Source organism: Salvelinus namaycush, unplaced genomic scaffold (assembly GCF_016432855.1).
Source record: "Salvelinus namaycush isolate Seneca unplaced genomic scaffold, SaNama_1.0 Scaffold11, whole genome shotgun sequence".
Lineage (NCBI taxonomy): Eukaryota > Metazoa > Chordata > Actinopteri > Salmoniformes > Salmonidae > Salvelinus > Salvelinus namaycush.
In genome coordinates, this window is record NW_024057786.1 from 141,411 (window position 1) to 165,961 (window position 24,551).

Sequence of the window (24,551 nt, forward strand, 5' to 3'; positions counted from 1 at the left end):
CATAGATACTAGTTATGCTGGTGTAGTCTATAGCTGAGCTGGTTAAACTGTAGTAGGGTCCACATAGATACTAGTCATGCTGGTGTAGTCTATAGCGGAGCTGGTTAAACTGTAGTAGGGTCCACATAGATACTAGTCAAGCTGGTGGTGATGATCCCCAGATATGATGGTTTGTTTTTCTTTAAAATAATTTGTCTCAATGTATAGTTGAATTAAAATGTAATGTACTTATTTTGATCAAATACAATGTTTTAATCTTGTACATTTCCATGAATCATGATGTCTGGTGTTGATGTATATTGGTTGTCATTCAGAACCATTGATATGTTTTCTCAGTTGGTTCTCTGTCTCTATGTAATTCTCCTCAGTATCATTGATCAGCTTGTTGGTCCTAATTGATGTGTTCTCTGTCACCTGGAGCTGCATGGAAAATGGTCCAGGAACTAAAGGACAATTCAGGACTAGTCAGCCCACTACAAGCTGGTATCACTTACTTTCTACTAAACTATATGGACTGGTTTCCCAGACACAGATTAATCCTAGTCCTGGACTAAAAAGTATGTTCAATGTAGATGTCCAGGAAACCGTCCCTAAATGTGTCATCTTTCATCCTCCCATACTGCTCAGTCCAGCAACATTAAACCTGTCCAGCAGGTGGTGCTATTGACCAAACAATAAAACCAGCAGATATCTTGACTTGCCACTCAGTATATCAGTAATGTTCAGAATAGTACTTTAATATCATTGGAGATTGATGGTCTTTTTAATCCACTATCCAGAGTCAGGAACAGATGAAGTTAGGTCTGCTACTGTTCAGTGATTAAATCGGATTTATGGTGATGGGAAATAATAAAAAACACTAAACTTCATCTAGTAATAGTTTTCCTTTGTTATTTATTCCAAGGTGTGTCTTTAACTTGTAAATGTATTGTGTGGAGGTGAGCTAGTGGTGTGGCTGATAGAATAGAATGAAAAGGGAGGAGGGGAGGAAGAGGGGATGAGTGAAGGGCTGTTCAAGGAACCAGATGAGGAAGAGGAAGATGTTCAGGGGAATTACTGTCTCTGTTCCAAATGGTTCCCTTTTCCCTACGTAGTGCACGACGGTGCTTCTGACCAGGTCTAAAGTAGTGTTCTACGTAGGAAATAGGGTGTAGATTTATTACAATATCATGCTTTAGTGTTTGGCACAACAATATATTAGATCTCCACCCCCCCACTTCCTGTCTGTCATCCCCCAGTTCTGTTAAGACTTCCTCTCATTGAACTGGGCCTCATTCTAAATGGTCACTTTGTATTGATAGTCCATACTGGTCTTTACTATGGTTCTACATACATTATCTGTATTGATAGTCCATACTGGTCTTTACTATGGTTCTACATACAGTATCTGTATTGATAGTCCATACTGGTCTTTACTATGGTTCTACATACAGTATCTGTATTGATAGTCCATACTGGTCTTTACTATGGTTCTACATACAGTATCTGTATTGATAGTCCATACTGGGCTTTACTATGGTTCTACATACAGTACCTGTATTGATAGTCCATACTGGTCTTTACTATGGTTCTACATACAGTATCTGTATTGATAGTCCATACTGGGCTTTACTATGGTTCTACATACAGTACCTGTATTGATAGTCCATTCTGGTCTTTACTATGGTTCTACATACAGTACCTGTATTGATAGTCCATACTGGTCTTTACTATGGTTCTACATACAGTACCTGTATTGATAGTCCATACTGGTCTTTACTATGGTTCTACATACAGTACCTGTATTGATAGTCCATACTGGTCTTTACTATGGTTCTACATACAGTACCAATGATGTGTTAGACGTTTCTGATTGGTAATGAACCTGAGGGCTGCATGATACACTGAATCAAGTGCTCTCAGGGTAGTGGCTGAGGGCTGCATGATACACTGAATCAAGTGCTCTCAGGGTAGTGGCTGAGGGCTGCATGATACACTGAATCAAGTGCTCTCAGGGTAGTGGCTGAGGGCTGCATGATACACTGAATCAAGTGCTCTCAGGGTCGTGGCTGAGGGCTGCATGATACACTGAATCAAGTGCTCTCAGGGTAGTGGCTGAGGGCTGCATGATACACTGAATCAAGTGCTCTCAGGGTAGTGGCTGAGGGCTGCATGATACACTGAATCAAGTGCTCTCAGGGTCGTGGTTGAGGGCTGCATGATACACTGAATCAAGTGCTCTCAGGGTAGTGGTTGAGGGCTGCATGATACACTGAATCAAGTGCTCTCAGGGTAGTGGCTGAGGGCTGCATGATACACTGAATCAAGTGCTCTCAGGGTAGTGGCTGAGGGCTGCATGATACACTGAATCAAGTGCTCTCAGGGTAGTGGTTGAGGGCTGCATGATACACTGAATCAAGTGCTCTCAGGGTAGTGGCTGAGGGCTGCATGATACACTGAATCAAGTGCTCTCAGGGTCGTGGCTGAGGCCTGCATATATATAACATCACTAAAATCTAAAACCGCCAGTAATGTACATCGTACACTTCCTGGCCTCCAGAGAAAAACAAGCCTTATGCCGGTAATAAAAACCTATTTTCAGCTTGAGCTTCCTTATCCAGTTCTCTACATGAACAGTGAAGCTCAGCTTGTCATCAACCCACACACCCAAATATTTGTACACTTTGACCTGCTCTATAGTATGTCCAGACAATGTAGCAATGACATGATTAGTAACATGCCTGGCATTTGAAATTCAGAATCAGCTTCAAATCATACAGATTCTGTTGTATGATGTTAAATGCTCTTTGGGCATTTTCAAAAGCTAAAGATAAACTACTACCACTTGAATAAAGAACAGTATCATCTACATTAAAATGAACATCTGCTGTTTCATTAAGATCCCCAATGTTGTTGATATACAAAATGAACATCCGCTGTTTCAATAAGATCCACAATGTTGTTGATATACAAAATGAACATCCGCTGTTTCATTAAGATCCCAAATGTTGTTGATATAAAAAAGGAACATCAGTGGGCCCAAAATAGAACCTTGCGGAACACCTGAGCACACCTCTAACTCTATGGACTCAGATTTACAACGATCCTCCATTACACATTGTGTACGATTTGATAGGTAATTAATAAACCAATCTAGATCATGACCTGTAATTCCACAACATTTTAACCTTTGCATTAACTTCTTTGGGCTGCAAGCCCGAAGCCGGGCACAATATGACAACAGCCACTTCAAGTGCAGGGCGCGAAATTCAAAATATATTTTTTAGAAATATTTAACTTTCACACATTAACAAGTCCAATACAGCAAATGAAAGATAAACATCTTGTGAATCCAGCCAACATGTCTGATTTTTTAAATGTTTTACAGCGAAAACACCACGTATATTTATGTTAGCTCACCACCAAATACAAAAAAGGACAGACATTTTTCACAGCACAGGTAGCATGCAGGTAGCATGCACAAAACCAACCTAACTATCCAAGAACCAACCAAACTAACCAAGAAACAACTTCATCAGATAACAGTCTTATAACATGTTATACAATAAATCTATGTTTTGTTCGAAAAATGTGCATATTTGAGGTATAAATCAGTTTTACATTGCAGCTACATCACAGCTACCGTCACAAATAGCACCGAAGCAGCCAGAGTAATTACAGACACCAACGTGAAATACCTAAATACTCATCATAAAACATTTCTGAAAAATACATGGTGTACAGCAAATGAAAGACAAGCATCTTGTGAATCCAGCCAATATTTCCGATTTCTTAAGTGTTTTACAGCGAAAACACAATATAGCGTTATATTAGCTTACCACAATAGCCAGAAACACAAGCCATTTACCAGCAGCAAAAGTTAGCGATCGTAACAAACCAGCAAAAGATATATAATTTTTGACTAACCTTGATAAGCTTCATCAGATGACAGTCCTATAACATCAGGTTATACATACACTTATGTTTTGTTCGAAAATGTGCATATTTAGAGCTGAAATCAGTGGTTATACATTGTGCTAACGTAGCATCTTTCTCCCAGAATGTCCGGATATTTTTATGACACTCACCTATTCTGACCAAATAACTATTCATAAACGTTACAAAAAAATACATGTTGTATAGGAAATGATAGATACACTAGTTCTTAATGCAATCGCCTAGTTAGAATTCTAAAAATAACTTCATTACGATATGCAGCTTACGTTATTGCGAGAGCCCCCCCAAAATCTGGGCGCTAACTAAAAGTAAACATGTTCGACAGATATATGAAATACCATCATAAATGGGTCCTACTTTTTGATGATCTTCCATCAGAATGTTGTACATGGGGTCCTTTGTCCAGAACAATCGTTGTTCGGTTTTAGAATGGCATTTTTCCCTCTCGAATGAGCAAGCAAAACTAGCCAAGTGGCGCTAAGCTCTCCTTCGTCACCAAACGCAAAGAACGCAACACGCCTAAACTCCCGAAAATATTTCAATAATCTAATAAAACTATATTGAAAAAACATACTTCACGATGATATTATTACATTTATCAAATAAAATCAAAGCCGGAGATATAAGACGTCTATAACGAATGCTTTTCAGAGGCCAATACTGATGACCTTTATGCGCTTCCTGAACAAGGGAATTCTGGGGTCATGTCATTCCAAGCTGTCTCTTTTCACCATAGACAGAGCTAGAGACCCCATTTCACCTCTCACAGCCTATTGACATCTTGTGGAAGGCGTATGAAGTGCATGTATACTAATAGAATTCAAGCAAACGATTAGGGAGGCCCTGGAACAGAGGGCTTTCTGACAGGAAGTTTGCTGCAAAATGAGTTCTGTTTTACTCACAGATATAATTCAAACGGTTTTAGAAACTTGAGAGTGTTTTCTATCCAATAGTAATAATAATATGCATATTGTACGAGCAAGAATAGAGTACGAGGCCGTTTAAATTGGGCACGGTTTTCCCCCAAAGTAAAAATAGCGCCCTCTATCCTTAACAGGTTTTAACATGGTTTATGTGTTATAGCAGTAATGGGGTTAAACTGATATTAAAATGACAACTCCATAGGTGGTACCAGGTCAGGGGAGTTCATCTCTGCTCCCAGCATCCCTGGGACAGTACTGATCAACATAGCTGACCTGATGCAGAGGTGGACCAGTGATGTTTTCCTCTCAGTGGTGAGACTTGCCCTTCCATTTGACACACCTTTACCTGATGAGATCATACAAGACGTTACAGGCTTATTGCACGTGGAAACAGACCTGCGTTAAAATAATGTTGAATATTTAATAAGCAGTGGTTGATTGAGTTTGTTGTAATGGAACCAATAGAAAAGTCCTAAAAGTACAAACAAACCACGCCCACCTGGAGGACTAAAGGAAATGCTCAAAGTATTTGTAAGATTTCAAATAGTATTTGAATCCAGGGTTGTATTCGTTAGAGAACACTGTAGCAAAACATTTAGCAACATAATTATTTTGGTTCAGTTAGTCCCTCCCTGTTTCAGTTCATTTTCTTCAGTTTGGTGCCTCGTGAATATGATTCAGGTCTCCGTGGAAACATCAATGTAAATTCACCTTTGATTTTTACTCCTCACTTTCCCTTTCAGGTCCATAGGGTTTTACTGCCCCCTGCTGGAGACTGGAGCGCACTGCAGTCTCTTTCAGGTCCATAGGGTTTTACTGCCCCCTGCTGGAGACTGGAGCACACTGCAGTCCCTTTCAGGTCCATAGGGTTTTACTGCCCCCTGCTGGAGACTGGAGCGCACTGCAGTCTCTTTCAGGTCCATAGGGTTTTACTGCCCCCTGCTGGAGACTGGAGCACACTGCAGTCCCTGGCTTTCTTTGTGCAGCCGGATGATGAGGCCCTCATCAATACAGGTACTGTATGTAGAACCATAGTAAAGCCCAGTATGGACTATCAATACAGGTACTGTATGTAGAACCATAGTAAAGCCCAGTATGGACTATCAATACAGGTACTGTATGTTGAACCATAGTAAAGACCAGTATGGACTATCAATACAAAGTGACCATTTAGAATGAGGCCCAGTTCAATGAGAGGAAGTCTTAACAGAACTGGGGGATGACAGACAGGAAGTGGTGGGAGATCTAATATATTGTTGTGCCAAACACTAAAGCATGATATTGTAATAAATCTACACGCTATTTCCTACGTAGAACACTACTTTAGACCTGGTCAGAAGCACTTGGGACTAGGGAACCATTTGGAACAGAGACAGTAATTCCCCTGAACATCTTCCTCTTCCTCATCTGGTTTCTTGAACAGCCCTTCACTCCTCCCCTCTTCCTACCCTCCTCCCTTTTCATTCTATTCTATCAGCCACACCACTAGCTCACCTCCACACAATACATTTACAAGTTAAAGACACACCTTGGAATAAATAACAAAGGAAAACTATTACTAGATGAAGTTTAGTGTTTTTTATTATTTCCCATCACCATAAATCATATTTAATCACTGAACAGTAGCAGACCTAACTTCATCTGTTCCTGACTCTGGATAGTGGATTAAAAAGACCATCAATCTCCAATGATATTAAAGTACTATTCTGAACATTACTGATATACTGAGTGGCAAGTCAAGATATCTGCTGGTTTTATTGTTTGGTCAATAGCACCACCTGCTGGACAGGTTTAATGTTGCTGGACTGAGCAGTATGGGAGGATGAAAGGTGACACATTTAGGGACGGTTTCCTGGACATCTACATTGAACATACTTTTTAGTCCAGGACTAGGATTAATCTATGTCTGGGAAACCAGTCCATATAGTTTAGTAGAAAGTAAGTGATACCAGCTTGTAGTGGGCTGACTAGTCCTGAAATGTCCTTTAGTTCCTGGACCATTTTCCATGCAGCTCCAGGTGACAGAGAACACATCAATTAGGACCAACAAGCTGATCAATGATACTGAGGAGAATTACATAGAGACAGAGAACCAACTGAGAAAACATATCAATGGTTCTGAATGACAACCAATATATATCAACACCAAACATCATGATTCATGGAAATGTACAAGATTAAAACATTGCAATTACAAAAATATGAAAACATTGATCATTTTAATTCAACTACATAGACAAAAAAACAAATTATTGTAAAGAAAAACGGACCTCTGGGGACCATCACCATTCGCATGACTAGTATCTATGTGGACCCTACTACAGTTTAACCAGCTCAGCTATAGACTACACCAGCATGACTAGTATCTATGTGGACCCTACTACAGTTTAACCAGCTCAGCTATAGACTACACCAGCATGACTAGTAACTATGTGGACCCTACTACAGTTTAACCAGCTCAGCTATAGACTTCACCAGCATGACTAGTAACTATGTGGACCCTACTACAGTTTAACCAGCTCAGCTATAGACTACACCAGCATGACTAGTATCTATGTGGACCCTACTACAGTTTAACCAGCTCAGCTATAGACTACACCAGCATGACTAGTATCTATGTGGACCCTACTACAGTTTAACCAGCTCAGCTATAGACTACACCAGCATGACTAGTATCTATGTGGACCCTACTACAGTTTAACCAGCTCAGCTATAGACTACACCAGCATGACTAGTATCTATGTGGACCCTACTACAGTTTAACCAGCTCAGCTATAGACTACACCAGCATGACTAGTATCTATGTGGACCCTACTACAGTTTAACCAGCTCAGCTATAGACTACACCAGCATGACTAGTATCTATGTGGACCCTACTACAGTTTAACCAGCTCAGCTATAGACTACACCAGCATGACTAGTATCTATGTGGACCCTACTACAGTTTAACCAGCTCAGCTATAGACTACACCAGCATGACTAGTATCTATGTGGACCCTACTACAGTTTAACCAGCTCAGCTATAGACTACACCAGCATGACTAGTATCTATGTGGACCCTACTACAGTTTAACCAGCTCAGCTATAGACTACACCAGCATGACTAGTAACTATGTGGACCCTACTACAGTTTAACCAGCTCAGCTATAGACTACACCAGCATGACTAGTATCTATGTGGACCCTACTACAGTTTAACCAGCTCAGCTATAGACTACACCAGCATGACTAGTATCTATGTGGACCCTACTACAGTTTAACCAGCTCAGCTATAGACTACACCAGCATGACTAGTATCTATGTGGACCCTACTACAGTTTAACCAGCTCAGCTATAGACTACACCAGCATGACTAGTATCTATGTGGACCCTACTACAGTTTAACCAGCTCAGCTATAGACTACACCAGCATGACTAGTATCTATGTGGACCCTACTACAGTTTAACCAGCTCAGCTATAGACTACACCAGCATGACTAGTATCTATGTGGACCCTACTACAGTTTAACCAGCTCAGCTATAGACTACACCATCATGACTAGTATCTATGTGGACACTACTACAGTTTAACCAGCTCAGCTATAGACTACACCAGCATGACTAGTATCTATGTGGACCCTACTACAGTTTAACCAGCTCAGCTATAGACTGCACCAGCATGACTAGTATCTATGTGGACCCTACTACAGTTTAACCAGCTCAGCTATAGACTACACCAGCATGACTAGTATCTATGTGGACCCTACTACAGTTTAACCAGCTCAGCTATAGACTACACCAGCATGACTAGTATCTATGTGGACCCTACTACAGTTTAACCAGCTCAGCTATAGACTACACCAGCATAACTAGTATCTATGTGGACCCTACTACAGTTTAACCAGCTCAGCTATAGACTACACCAGCATGACTAGTATCTATGTGGACCCTACTACAGTTTAACCAGCTCAGCTATAGACTACACCAGCATGACTAGTATCTATGTGGACCCTACTACAGTTTAACCAGCTCAGCGGTACCAGAGAGACCAAACCCAGGATAGAGGGGCTGAGTGAATGTGGTCTGGACTCTGTGGAGGAGGGTCATTGTGTCAGAGACACTGTAGAAGGACAGAGTACCTGCCTTGTGATCCAGGTACACTCCTACTCTGGAGGACTGAGGGCCTGATACTTTAGTCACAACATTATTGTGTCTGAAACAATAACCACCACTAGAGCACCTTAAACTCCAGGACTTGTTATTGTTTCCAAATACACCATCATTACCTCTCTCTGTTCTGCTGATGTCTTTATATGAGACTGCTGTAACAACATTACCAGTCCACTCCACCTCCCAGTAACAGCGTCCAGACAGACCCTCTCTACACAGAACCTGGCAGTAGTTGGTGAATCTGTCTGGATGGTAAGGATATGGTTGGACGTGGTCTGTACGTTTCACCTTTCTGTTCCCTTCAGACAGAGAGAGGAGTGTGTTTGCTGTGTTTGGGTCCAGTGTGAGCTGACAGGAATCTGGGAGAAGAGCAGAGACCAATGAGGGGAGTCAGAACAATAAGTTAAGTCAGATACTGTATCTACCCTGTCTTTGATTAGAGCACAGCAGAGATCAAATCAGAGACATATGAGGAGTCAGATAGATACCCAGTCTTTGATTAGATCTACTATTGCTATATATTTCTAGAGGGATTGTTAGGAGTGTCAGTAAAAATAGACTGTTAGTTACTTCACAATAAAGAGACTCACATTGTAACAACTGTTCTCTGGTCTTGGGCTCTGGAGGCAGTACAACATCCACTATATTCACTACAGACACACAAACACATTGACAGAGAGAGGGAATGTTATCATCAGACCATATTCCACATGTATATGACTAGTAGGGAACTTTCAATGGTCTAAAGTTGATGTTCTTATTGTTTTCAACACACCTGTAGTGGAGATCTTGGTCCATTCTCCTTTAAGGAAGTCTTCTAGTTTCTCTCTCAGTTCAGACACAGTCTTACTCACATCTCCAAAGTACTGAAGAGGACGGACAACGATGCTGGGTAAGTCTGAAGATACACTGATACTGGAGAGAGACTGATAACTCTGGAGAGAGAGAGAGAAGGACAGAGAGAGAAAGAGACAGAGAGAGAGGGAGAGAAAGAGAGACAGAGAGAGAGAGAGGGACAGAGAGGGACAGAGGGAGAGCGAGCAACAGAGAGAGAGAGAGGGACAGAGAGAGAGAGAGGGACAGAGAGAGAAAGAGAGGGACAGAGAGAGAAAGAGAGAGACAGAGAGAGAGAGAGAGAGAGGGACAGAGCGAGAGAGAAAGAGGGACAGAGAGAGAGACAGAGAGAGAGAGAAAGAGAGACAGAGAGGGACAGAGAGGGAGAGAAAGAGAGACAGAGAGAGAGAGAGAGAGGGACAGAGAGAGAGAGGGACGGACAGAGAGAGAGAGGGACGGACAGAGAGAGAGAGGGACGGACAGAGAGAGAGGGGGGCGGACAGAGAGAGAGAGGGACGGACAGAGAGAGAGGGACGGACAGAGAGAGAGGGACGGACAGAGAGAGAGAGGGACGGACAGAGAGAGAGAGGGACGGACAGAGAGAGAGAGGGACGGACAGAGAGAGAGAGGGACGGACAGAGAGAGAGAGGGACGGACAGAGAGAGAGAGGGACGGACAGAGAGAAAGAGGGACGGACAGAGAGAGAGGGGGGCGGACAGAGAGAGAGAGGGACGGACAGAGAGAGAGGGACGGACAGAGAGAGAGGGACGGACAGAGAGAGAGACAGGACAACATAATGATTGAGATGAATAGTTTCACATTAAGTTAATTTCATATCACATGTAGCAAGACAGTTTAGTTACCTGGAGGAAATGGATGTGATCCTCTGTGTGTGAGAGCTGCTCCAGCTCAGTGCTTCTCTTCCTCAGCTCAGCTATCTCCTGCTTCAGTTGCTCCAGGACTCCTTCAGCTTGACTCACTTGAGCCTTCTCTTGGGCTCTGATCAGTTCCTTCACCTCAGAGCTCCTTCTCTCAATGGAGCGGATCAGCTCAGTAAAGATCTGATCACTGTCCTCCACTGCTGCCTGTGCAGAGCGCTGTTAAGAGAGAGAGACAGAGAGTGAGAGGAGACAGAGAGAGTGAGAGAAAGAGAAAGAGACAGAGAGACAGAGAGAGAGAGAGACAGAGACAGACAGAGAGAGAGACAGTAGGTACAGTAGCCTCTGCACCTCATTGAGTCAGAACGCTGCCACCCTGCTCTCCAGGTCCACCAGGCCTCGTCCCCCCTCCTGGACAGGCAGGTACAGAACACCTCTTGGTCCTGCTCTACTCTCCTCCCTCCTGGACAGACAGGTACAGAACACCTCTTGGTCCTGCTCTACTCTCCTCACTCCTGGACAGACAGGTACAGAACACCTCTTGGTCCTGCTCTACTCTCCTCCCTCCTGGACAGACAGGTACAGAACACCTCTTGGTCCTGCTCTACTCTCCTCCCTCCTGGACAGACAGGTACAGAACACCTCTTGGTCCTGCTCTACTCTCCTCCCTCCTGGACAGACAGGTACAGAACACCTCTTGGTCCTGCTCTACTCTCCCCCCTCCTGGACAGACAGGTACAGAACACCTCTTGGTCCTGCTCCACTCTCCTCCCTCCTGGAAAGGCAGGTACAGAATACCTCTTGGTCCTGCTCTACTCTCCTCCCTCCTGGACAGACAGGTACAGAACACCTCTTGGTCCTGCTCTACTCTCCTCCCTCCTGGACAGGCAGGTACAGAACACCTCTTGGTCCTGCTCTACTCTCCTCCCTCCTGGACAGGCAGGTACAGAACACCTCTTGGTCCTGCTCTACTCTCCTCCCTCCTGGTACCCCCCCAGTAGCCTGCCCCGTAGGACCAAACTGGAAAATAACAACTGGTGTAGAAAGTAAACATCCTCGATGTTGCCAAGTGTGTTTATGTCTGCATTACCAGGAAGTAGGAAATAACTGCAACTTCTGACTATTTCTGGTCTACGATCGATGACATCAGAGGACGCTGCCCAACCTTTTCAGACACATGGACCATCTTAAACAGGATCATCCACAATGGGGCAAAACTAAACACAACTAATGAGCTAAATTACATCTTCAAAAACTGAACAATAATTAGGAATAAAATCTGATTTAAAAAAGTAAGATCCCAAACAAATATTACATCCTATATTACAGAACTGCTTCTCTCTTTTGATGCTTATTTTGTGGTGGACGCATCAAAGTGAACCTCCTATTTGCTACTAAATTCTGGAGATACGTCGCATTTGATGGAGTCTTGTACCTTTGCCAGAAAGGGTCAAACTCCTTCAAAAGCTCCATACATTCTAGAAAGTTCTCTCTATTTGTGCTTTCACTAGATTCATCATTGTCAGGAAACAGAGTCCCTGTCTTCCTAACATTGATGTGACCACAACAATTCTCCTCAGATACTCCCTTCTCTCTGCAATATCACTAGCATGGGCAGATGTTCAAATCTGACCAATGTTCCCATGATTGCTAGTTGCCTGGTAGCTTTGCCATGCCACAACACTGTCTCTGTGTGTTTGTGTCATCTCATGTTTGACAAAGATAAACAAAGATTTTTTCAAATTTTTGCAGCCATTACTGACAAAATAATCAAATGTAATGTTTTTGCCAAAACCTCTACATGGAAAGCAGAAAGCTGTGATCAACACTGTCACCTTTTCTACACATGACCTCCTGATAACTGTTTTACAACGGCTACTGAATGGAAACAACTGAGGATGAAAAGATATGTGTCTGATGTTACGTCATCTGTCTCATTTATAGCCTGGTACAGATAGTAAAACTACATTAAATACAACGTTAACTAGATATCATCTGTGTCATTTATAGCCTGGTACAGATAGTAAAACTACATTAAATACAACGTTAACTAGATATCATCTGTGTCATTTATAGCCTGGTACAGATAGTAAAACTACATTAAATACAACGTTAACTAGATATCATTTGTGTCATTTATAGCCTGGCACAGATAGTAAAACTACATTAAATACGTTAACTAGATATCATTTGTGTCATTTATAGCCTGGTACAGATAGTAAAACTACATTAAATACAACGTTAACTAGATATCATCAGTGTCATTTATAGCCTGGCACAGATAGTAAAACTACATTAAATACAACGTTATCTAGATATCATCGCCACATAACTTATGTTGAATTTAAAAGACACCGTTAACGTTTCCGTTAGCTAGCTAACAACGTCTGTTACACTGTAACTTACCGGCAGCCTCACATTAAAACGTATTGGTTAACAAAGCTTTGATTATGACCAAAGTCTATAGTAGTGAAAAGTCTCTCTCTCTATTGTAACTTACCACAAATTGCCATCATAGCCTATCTACATGAATGTGTCCTGTCAGAGTCTTTTCCTCTCCGTTAACCGTTAGCTAGCAGTCTCGAGCCACAGCTGACGTTGACCACAATGAGCTACAAGTAGGACTGACGTCACTAGCGGTGCAGCAGCCTCTGCAGCAGCAGCCTCCCCCGGGTCCTAGTGCCCGCCCGGTAACACGGTTAAGATGCGATGGAACGGTTGACGGGAAAACAACAAATCACAGAGAAAATATATTGACTGATATTGTGAATTGTTTAGGGGGGCTTTAGCTTTGGCTTTAATACATTCTGAAAATACTTGAAAACCAAAAGAAAAAAGAATAGTAGCCCTCCTCAGGAACCACAAAACCCCCACAGACCAACTTCTTCTTCTATGATATAATGGCGGTCCACAAACCAACGTTAAAGGTGCATGGCGCCACCTACTGTGCTGGAGTGTGTCCAATCACGGTTTACACCACTCTAAATCCTTCTACCTAACTCAGTACTTCTGAGAAAATAAAAAAGAGCCCTACTAACTTCTAATAGACCTTCCCCCATCCCCAAACCCCCCCAACTCCATCCAACCTCAATGACCCTACACTTCAATCTTTCCCTCTCTTCAATATCCTTACAACAATATAACAACACATGCTCCACCGTTTCATTGACCATACCCTCCAGACACAAACCATTCACATGCTGCCAACCAGATGTAAGGACCAGTTCAATGTACAATGTCCTAAACACAATCGAGTAAACACCACCTCTTCCTTCCTAATCTGACCTTTGAAACTTGGTCCACCGACCTTTGGAGGACATATAAATGCCGTCCCTTGTGCTCAGAGTTCCATCTCTATCAAACATCTATCAAAATGTCTCTGATCTTACATTTGGCCTCACCTCTACCCAGTGGAACATTAAAATCAATTATATCTTGTTTTAAAGCTCTTTTAGATAACTGGTCTACAATTTAATTTCCTTCCACACCCGAATGGACTGGGACCCACCAGAATCTCACTACTACACCCATTTTCTAATTTCTCCATAATAACATTGATACCTACAACTGTCCAACCAAAACCACTGCCTTGTCTACTAGTATATTCCCAACAGTCATCTAGAACAGTAGCAGTGGGATGCTCAACCTCACAGCCTTTCAACCCAATAAGCTAATGACAATTTATTATGCCGTATACCCAAAGGCATCTCACCTGCCTCCACTAGTAAGACACATACAGATGTTGATTTAAAAGCACCAATACATATCCTTAAAGCTATATACTGGATTCTGTCCAGCTTCTGAAGACACGTATATGCTGCTGTTCCATAAACTATACACCTGTAATCAATTGTTGTCCTGATCAGAGCTCTATAAATATCCATCAACGATTGTCTCTCAGCACCCCATTCATAACCAGAGACCCACACAACCAACTACCACGAAAGTGATGGAATGAGAGAGAGAGAGACATCGTTACAACACTGTACATAGACATAATATAACGTTTCTTCTTCTTTGGAGTTTAACGGGGGTTGGCATCCAATATGTTGCATTACCGCCCCCAACTGGACTATAATATAAATCTATTTTACTTTGTGATACAAAATGGGAAAAGGGAAATTATGATAATACTAAGTAACACCCTTCAAACTAACCCTACACTCATTAAAAACCCACTACCCCATTCCACTACTTTGACTCTATCTGCTCCTGCACCATGCCAACTAACCCTACACTCATTAAAAACCCACTACCCCATTCCACTACTTTGACCCTATCTGCTCCATGCCAACTAACCCTACACTCATTAAAAACCCACTACCCCATTCCACTACTTTGACCCTATCTGCTCCTGCACCATGCCAACGACCTGGGAGGACGGGACACCACCACTCAACACACCCTGGAACTCTTCTGAAATCCAATCTCATATGACCAAATACTTCTCTGCAGCTGCCACCACAACATCTATTGTCTGTGATTTACGTTCCATTTCTGTGGTACAGTTGATAACCATTGCTATGAACGCTAAGAAGCCAACCTTACTGAAGCATATATCACTCGTTGGCCTATCCCTCTGTGCTGCACAGATCTACTACTCACAGGGATCCTCTCAGGATCCATCACCCTTGACCCATCCTCCTCTACTTTCTTCACTGCCTCAGCATACGACACCTTCTGCACTACTCTGACTGTAGCCACCTCAACCTGCCTCTCTCTCACCAGACACTTCTGATCCCCAGCAACATGGACACCCCTACAGTTGACACACATAACTTTATCCACCGAAACTACACAATCCTCTATCCCATGACCTCCTGCACACTTCCCACATCTTGGAGTCTCCCTCCTACAAACTGCTGCAACACGACCATAAACGTTGCACCTGAAACAGCTCAGTGGATTCAACACAAAGACTCTAACAGGATAACTGATATATCCTAACATGACTTAGTCGGGTAAAGACTCAAAACTCAAAAGGACTGACAGTGACTCCTCTGTTTCACCACGCTCACCACCGGGTCTGCTTCACACCAAACGGCGGGCATCACAAACACCAGGAGTCTTCAACTTCAATTTCTCCACCTCCACACTTAACTCTACCCCAGAAATCACTCCTTTAAATGGTGCCCTGTTCCTAAGAGCCAAACAAGAAACAGATCTTGACCCAAGATCTTGCGCCCACTCCCTCTGGTCAGAAGAAACAAACAAATATCACAAGTCCACTACAGGTTACCTAGGTTACCTTCACTGATTCAACTGCACCCAACTCCTTTCCCACCCACCCTGAAACCACTAATGGATCTGCCAAAAGGTATGGATCCACTTTCTCCAACAATGTAACTCCTATTGCACCAGATTCTTCTTTATCATGTCCATTGATGCCAGGCTCTTGTTCTGAACTCTTCACCACACCTTCTACCTCACTTAACTCTCCCTCATTCATTTCCATTTCACCTCCAGAACTCAGTCTGGTGCACGGCTCACTCTGTTTGAACTTGAATTATAACATTTGAAATGTCTCTATTCCTTTGAAACTTTTGTGAGTTTAATGTTTACTGTTGATTTCTGGTTGTTTATTTCACTTTTGTTTATTATCTATTTCACTTGCTTTGGCAATGTAAACATATATTTCCCATGCCAATAAAGCCCTTTGAATTGAATTCAATTGAGAGAGAGACATCCTGGGTGGCGCAGTGGTCTAGCTCTGCCACCAGAGATTCTGGGTTCGTCCAGGCTCTGTCGCAGCCGTCCGCGACCGGGAGACCCATGGGGCGGCGCACAATTGGCCGAGCGTCGTCCGGGTTAGGGAGGGTTTGGCCGGTAGGGATATCCTTCTCTCATCGCACACTAGGGACTCCTGTGGCGGGCTGGTCGCAATGCACGCTGACACGATCACCAGGTGTACGGTGTTTCCTCCGACACTTTGGTGCGACTGGCTTGCGGGTTGGATGTGCGTTGTGTCAAGAAGCAGTGCGGCTTGGTTGGGTTGTGTTTCGGAGGACGCATGGCTCTCGACCTTCGCCTCTCCCAAGTACGTACGGGAGTTGCAGCGATGAGACAAGACTTTAACTACTACCAATTGGATACCATGAAATTGAGGAGTAAAAAGGGGTAAAAATAAAAAAAGAGAGAGAGAGAGCTCCATGTTAATGTATAGGGGACATGAGTCGGTCATGGTTACTCATGGTTATGTGATGAGGTAGCCCAGTCAGTTACATTAAGCAGTCTATTCTCTGAAAGGGATCCAGACAGCCTGTTCCCAACAGTGGGGTCAGTGGGATTGGATAGGGGCCCCTCTCCCTCTCTCTGATTGGAGAAGAGAAGTGAAATGGTGTGTCTCCTCTGGTCAACAATACTCACCTTGAGAGACTCCACAGCCTGTTGGAGCTCCTTCAGCTCCTTCTCTCTCTCCTGGAATCTCTGCTGGACCTTCTGCTGACTCATCCCCAGCTGCCTCTGTGGAGAATCATTCTTCAATGAGCTATCAAGCTTTATTAGTCCAGTAGATCAATAGTATAGTCATGTGACATAGGACCCATAGAAGATAGGGATACAAATATTGAGGAAGAGTCTGTCTCAAATTATTTCATTATGTAGTCATGTGAATGATTATAGTTTTAACAGTACACACATCAGGGAGTTGATTGGGTGTTTGATAACGAATGACAATGGTGTTTGATAACTAATGATAATGGTGTTTGATAACGAATGATAATTATGTTTAGCTTGTTGGATTCTAGCTGGAAATATACTTATCCATGTTACCATACTATAATGTACTGATGACTTTACATGTATAAGGAATGTATATGTTGGGGTCAATGAAGGGTGGATAGGAACTGGGTGTATGGAAAGTTACTGAGAGAGACAAGGGGAAGTGCTGAAATATTCTGTTCAAACATGTTATTGTTGAATATCAATGTTCCTAAAGAGGGAGACAAAGGGCAACTAGTTTCAGTCTCTGATAAGGCAGGCCAGCTGCAGAACTAGGGAGGAGCCAGGAATTCAACAGACTAGTTAGTCTCTGATAAGGCAGGCCAGCTGCAGAACTAGGGAGGAGTCAGGAATTCAACAGTCTAGTTAGTCTCTGATAAGGCAGGCCAGCTGCAGAACTAGGGAGGAGCCAGGAATTTAACAGTCTAGTTAGTCTCTGATAAGGCAGGCCAGCTGCAGAACTAGGGAGGAGCGAGTAATTCGTCTCGAGGTCAAGCCACCATAACGACCCTCATACTACAGTCCTATCTCACACACATACACTTCCACACCCACGAAGGTTTAAGCATCAGACAGGGCCATGACTACACCAGTGAGAGGATACAATTCAGTTCCTGCCTAGCAACAGAGATGTATTGGCTGTCTAGATGTGTAAGGAGTTGGTCCTGCCTAGCAACATAGATGTATTGGCTGTCTAGATGTGTAAGGAGTTGATCCTGCCTAGCAACAGATATGTATTGGCTGTCTAGATGTGTAAGGAGTTGATCATGCCTAGTATGAGGTTATAAATATATGTTCTTGTGTAATCATACATTGTCTTTGCAGCTGTATGACCCAGTGGGTGAATCAACTTGGTTTGAGTTTTTACTCCGTCTGTTCAGAACCTAACAGACTTTATAAAATGGTGATACATTTGAAGAATCAGGGTTAACATATCTATATACTCAAGGTTTGTGTTCATATTTGTGGATCCATTTCATTTGAATGATCTCATATTCAAACAGCCTTAGTTCCTACTGTATCTTTAATTTTTTGTTTGTCAGACAGTCACCAGCAAGTTGTTCTGGTCTTACCTGTTTCTCAGTCCTCTCTGCTGCAGCTGACACTGTATCATGGCCTTTATGTTCATCCATTGTACACAGATAACAGATACACTGCTGATCGGTACGACAGTAAACCTCCAGCAGTTTGTCATGATGAGAGCAGATCTTCTCCTGTAGTTGTGCGGTGGCTTTGACCAGCTTGTGCTTCTTCAAAGCAGGAGATTCATAGTGAGATTGGAGGTGAGTCTCACAGTAAGAGGCCATACACACCAGACAGGACATGAGGGCTTTCTGCTTTCTGGTCCCAGTGCAGAAATCACACGCCACATTTCCAGGTCCAGCATAGCACAGAGCAGGAGGGGGAGCAGCCTGGAGTCCTGTCTTCCTCAGTTTCTCCACCATATCAGCCAACATGTTATTTTTCCTCAAATTAGGCCTTGGAGTGAAGGTCTCTCTGCACTGAGGACAGCTATAGACCCGTTTCAGAACATCCTGATCCCAGCAGCCCTCAATACAGCTCCTACAGTAACTGTGTCCACAGGGGATGGTGACTGGTTCCTTCAGTAGATCTAGACAGACAGAACAAGATAACTGGTCCTGGTCCAGCAGAACTCCCTGATGAGCCATTTTGACGGTTGTTCACTCTCACACAGACAGACGACACAGAGACTCAGATCAGTTTTGTTTCCACAGAAGACAGTTTTTGGGAGGTATGGACTTTCTGGTTCTACCAGATAGGTGAGTTTAGAGAGAGGGAGGGGTTAGAGAGAGGGAGGGGTTAGAGGGAGGGAGAGAGAGAGAAATGCATGCAATGTCGAGAAGGAGACAAATATTTTAGTTCCTAGGTTAAATTATAGTTCCTGGTTACATTTTATTTAATCCATTTTAGAAAAAGACTGTAATGTAACCAAATGTGGAAAAAGTCAAGGTGTCTGAATAACTTCTGAATGCCCTGTAATGCCATCTACAGTGCCTTGCGAAAGTATTCACCCCCCTTGGCATTTTTCCTATTTTGTTACCTTACAACCTGGAATTAAAATAGATTTTGGGGGGGTTTGTATCATTTGATTTACACAACATGCCTACCACTTTGAAGATGCAAATTGTTTGTTATTGTGAAACAAACAAGAAATAAGAGAAAAAAACAGAAAACTGGAGCGTGCATAACTATTCACCCCCCAAAGTCAATACTTTGTAGATCCACCTTTTGCTGCAATTACAGCTGCAAGTCTCTTGGGATATGTCTCTATAAGCTTGGCACATCTAGCCACTGGGATTTTTTCCCATTCTTCAAGGCAAAACTTCTCCAGCTCCTTCAAGTTGGATGGGTTCCGCTGGTGTACAGCAATCTTTAAGTCATACCACAGATTCTCAATTGGATTGAGGTCTGGGCTTTGACTAGGCCGTTCCAAGACATTTAAATGTTTCCTCTTAAACCACTCGAGTCTTGCTTTAGCAGTATGCTTTGGGTCATTGTCCTGCTGGAAGGTGAACCCCCGTCCTAGTCTCAAATCTCTGGAAGACTTTGCAGCTCCTTCAGGGTTTTCTTTAGTCTCTTTGTTGCCTCTCTGATTAATGCCCTCCTTGCCTGTTCCGTGAGTTTTGGTGGGCGGCCCTCTCTTGGCAGGTTTGTTGTGGTTCCATATTTTTTCAATTTTTTAATAATGGATTTAATGGTACTCCGTGGGGATCTTCAAAGTTTCTGATATTTTTTCATAACCCAACCCTGATCTGTACTTCACAACCTTGTCCCTGACCTGTATGGAGAGCTCCTTGGTCTTCATTGTGCCGCTTGTTTGGTGGTGCCCCTTGCTTAGTGGTGTTGCAGACTCTGGGGCCTTTCAGAACAGATGTATATACTGAGATCATGTGACAGATCATGTGATACTTAGATTGCCCACAGGTGGACTTTATTTAATTACTTATGTGACTTCTGAAGGTAATTGGTTGCACCAGATCTTATTTAGGGGCTTCATAGAAAAGGGGATGAATCCATGTGATCTCACCACTTTTCCAGGTTTTATTTTGTTGATTTTTTTGAAACAAGTAATTTTTTTCATTTCACTTAACCAATTTGGACTATTTTGTGTATGTCCATTACTTGAAATCCAAATAAAAATCAATTTAAATTACAGGTTGTAGGCAACAATATAGGAAAAACGCCAAGGGGGGTGAATACTTTTGCAAGGCACTGTATTACAGCGCTTTGGTCCACTATGCTTTATGCCATAAATAAACTGTTAAATACCCGGGAAAGACGTGAGTCTGAATGCATATGGGGATACTAAGATTCTATGACATTCATTGGCTGAGCTACAACCTTCTATTGCCGAGGAGACAAAAAATACACTTTGCTTGGAAAGTAATCTAATTCTGTCACTATCAGTTGATTGAGCTATTAACTTCCTGTAAAATAGAATATGTTTAAACCCAGTCAGCTTTTAGGGAAACACTTGTGACCGTCTCTAGTTGGGTTAAGCCACGGAAGTTAAAGCTTAAATATTACTGTATTGTTCTGCCCACTCTGTCTGGGGTGGAAAGGTAGGCCCACTCTGTCCGGGGTGGAAAGGTAGGTCTACTCTGTCTGGGGTGGAAAGGTAGGTCTGCTCTGTCTGGTGTGGAAAAGTAGGCCTACTCTGTCTGGGGTGGAAAGGTAGGTCTACTCTGTCTGGGGTGGAAAGGTAGGCCTACTCTGTCTGGGGTGGAAAGGTAGGCCCACTCTGTCTGGGGTGGAAAGGTAGGCCTACTCTGTCTGGGGTGGAAAGGTAGGCCCACTCTGTCCGGGGTGGAAAGGTAGGTCTACTCTGTCTGGGGTGGAAAGGTAGGTCTGCTCTGTCTGGGGTGGAAAGGTAGGTCTGCTCTGTCTGGTGTGGAAAAGTAGGCCTACTCTGTCTGGGGTGGAAAGGTAGGACCACTCTGTCTGGGGTGGAAAGGTAGGTCTACTCTGTCTGGGGTGGAAAGGTAGGCCCACTCTGTCTGGGGTGGAAAGGTAGGTCTACTCTGTCTGGGGTGGAAAGGTAGGACCACTCTGTCTGGGGTGGAAAGGTAGGTCTACTCTGTCTGGGGTGGAAAGGTAGGCCCACTCTGTCTGGGGTGGAAAGGTAGGACCACTCTGTCTGGGATTGGAAAGGTAGGTCCACTCTGTCTGGGGTGGAAAGGTAGGCCTACTCTGTCTGGGGTGGAAAGGTAGGCCCACTCTGTCTGGGATGGAAAGGTAGGTCCACTCTGTCTGGGATGGAAAGGTAGGTCCACTCTGTCTGGGATGGAAAGGTAGGCCCACTCTGTCTGGGATGGAAAGGTAGGTCCACTCTGTCTGGGGTTGAAAGATAGGACCACTCTGTCTGGGGTGGAAAGGTAGGCCCACTCTGTCTGGGATGGAAAGGTAGGTCCACTCTGTCTGGGATGGAAAGATAGGACCACTCTGTCTGGGATGGAAAGGTAGGTCCACTCTGTCTGGGGTGGAAAGGTAGGCCTACTCTGTCTGGGGTGGAAAGGTAGGCCCACTCTGTCTGGGATGGAAAGGTAGGTCCACTCTGTCTGGGATGGAAAGATAGGACCACTCTGTCTGGGATGGAAAGGTAGGTCCACTCTGTCTGGGGTGGAAAGGTAGGCCCACTCTGTCTGGGGTGGAAAGGTAGGCCCACTCTGTCCGGGGTGGAAAGGTAGGTCTACTCTGTCTGGGGTGGAAAGGTAGGTCTGCTCTGTCTGGGGTGGAAAGGTAGGTCTGCTCTGTCTGGTGTGGAAAAGTAGGCCTACTCTGTCTGGGGTGGAAAGGTAGGACCACTCTGTCTGGGGTGGAAAGGTAGGTCTACTCTGTCTGGGGTGGAAAGGTAGGCCCACTCTGTCTGGGGTGGAAAGGTAGGACCACTCTGTCTGGGATTGGAAAGGTAGGTCCACTCTGTCTGGGGTGGAAAGGTAGGCCTACTCTGTCTGGGGTGGAAAGGTAGGCCCACTCTGTCTGGGATGGAAAGGTAGGTCCACTCTGTCTGGGATGGAAAGGTAGGTCTACTCTGTCTGGGATTGAAAGATAGGACCACTCTGTCTGGGGTGGAAAGGTAGGCCCACTCTGTCTGGGGTGGAAAGGTAGGACCACTCTGTCTGGGGTGGAAAGGTAGGCCCACTCTGTCTGGGATGGAAAGGTAGGTCCACTCTGTCTGGGATGGAAAGATAGGACCACTCTGTCTGGGATGGAAAGGTAGGTCCACTCTGTCTGGGGTGGAAAGGTAGGCCTACTCTGTCTGGGGTGGAAAGGTAGGCCCACTCTGTCTGGGATGGAAAGGTAGGTCCACTCTGTCTGGGATGGAAAGATAGGACCACTCTGTCTGGGATGGAAAGGTAGGTCCACTCTGTCTGGGGTGGAAAGGTAGGCCTACTCTGTCTGGGGTGGAAAGGTAGGCCTACTCTGTCTGGGGTGGAAAGGTAGGCCCACTCTGTGTGGTGTGGAAAGGTAGACCTACTCTGTCTGGGCTGGAAAGGTAGGTCCACTCTGTCTGGGGTGGAAAGGTAGGCCTACTCTGTCTGGGGTGGAAAGGTAGGTCCACTCTGTCTGGGGTGGAAAGGTAGGCCTACTCTGTCTGGGGTGGAAAGGTAGGCCCACTTTGTGTGGGGTGGAAAGGTAGGCTTACTCTGTCTGGGGTGGAAAGGAAGACCCACTCTGTCTGGGGTGGAAAGGTAGGCCTACTCTGTCTGGGGTGGAAAGGTAGGCCCACTCTGTCTGGGGTGGAGAGGTATGCCCAATGATTCCTTGATGCCCTTCCAGACTCCCTCTGCCTACCCAAGGACGTCAGAGTACAAAAATCAGTTAACCACCTAACTGAGGAACTCAATTTAACCTTCTGCAATACCCTAGATGCAGTTGCACCCCTAAAAACGAAAAACATTTGTCTTAAGAAACTTGCTCCCTGGTATACAGAAAATACCCGAGCTCTGAAGCAAGCTTTCCAGAAAATTGGAACGGAAATGGCGCCACACCAAACTGGAATCTTCCAACTAGTTTGGGAAGACAGTACCGTGCAATATCGAAGAGCCCTCACTGCTACTCGATCATCCTATTTTTCCAACTTAATTGAGGAAAATAAGAACAATCCGAAATTTATTTTTCATACTGTCGCAAAGCTAACTAAAAAGCAGCATTCCCCAAGAGAGGATGGCTTTCACTTCAGCAGTAATAAATTCATGAACTTCTTTGAGGAAAAAATCATGATCATTAGAAAGCAAATTACGGACTCCTCTTTAAATCTGCGTATATCTCCAAAGGTCAGTTGTCCTGAGTCTGCACAACTCTGCCAGGACCTAGAATCAAGAGAGACACTTAAGTGTTTTAGTACTATATCTCTTGACACAATGATGAAAATAATCATGGCCTTTAAACCTTCTGCTGGACCCTATTACAACTAAACTACTGAACGAGCTGCTGTCACGCCCCGGCAATAGAGAGGCTTTTATTCTCTATTTTGGTTAGGCCAGGGTGTGACTAGGGTGGGCATTCTAGTTTCTTATTTCTATGTTTTCTACTTCTTTGTTTTTTGCCGAGTGTGGTTCCCAATCAGAGGCAGCTGTTTATCGTTGTCTCTGATTGGGGATCACATATAAGTTGTCATTCTCCTTTTGGTGTTTGTGGGATCTTGTTTTTTGTTAGCTCTGTGAAGCAGAACGTAACGTTCGTTATTATTTTGTTGTTTTGTTTGGTGTTCTGAGTAAATAAAGAATCATGAACACGCTGCACCTTGGTCTCCTTCCGACGACAAACGTTACAGCTGCTCTCTATCCACCGGATATGTACCAAACTCACTAAAAGTGGCAGTAATAAAGCCTCTCTTGAAAAAGCCAAACCTTGACCCAGAAAATATAAAAAACTATCGGCCTATATCGAATCTTCCATTCCTCTCAAACATTTTTTTTTAAACTGTTGCACAGCAACTCCCTGCCTTCCTGAAGACAAACAATGTATACGAAATGCTTCAGTCTGGTTTTAGACCCCATCATAGCACTGAGACTGCACTTGTGAAGGTGGAAAATGACCTTTTAATGGCGTCAGACCGAGGCTCTGCATCTGTCCTCGTGCTCCTA

General features: G+C 43.9%; 1 protein-coding gene across 1 annotated transcript; it reads right to left on the reverse strand.

The window, feature by feature from the left end:
• Positions 1-8,836: 8,836 nt before the first annotated feature.
• Positions 8,837-19,109, reverse strand: LOC120035722 (tripartite motif-containing protein 16-like). The gene is made up of 6 exons (XM_038982288.1): positions 18,513-19,109; positions 17,086-17,181; positions 10,705-10,938; positions 9,783-9,942; positions 9,598-9,657; positions 8,837-9,366 (listed from the first exon to the last, which is right to left on the reverse strand). Exons 1-6 carry the CDS (start codon positions 19,107-19,109, stop codon positions 8,852-8,854), a joined length of 1,662 nt encoding a protein of 553 aa, XP_038838216.1. The 3' UTR covers positions 8,837-8,851.
• Between the last annotated feature and the right edge of the window lie 5,442 nt (positions 19,110-24,551).

Coding starts and splice junctions, on each gene's coding strand:
- LOC120035722 (XM_038982288.1), bottom strand. CDS start 19,109: ATGGCTCATCAGGGAGTTCTGCTGGACCAGGACCAGTTATCTTGTTCT. Junction 17,182..18,512: donor CAGAGAGGACTGAGAAACAG/GTAAGACCAGAA, acceptor GATTCTCCACAG/AGGCAGCTGGGGATGAGTCA. Junction 9,367..9,597: donor CAGAGAACAGTTGTTACAAT/GTGAGTCTCTTT, acceptor CTCTTCTCCCAG/ATTCCTGTCAGCTCACACTG.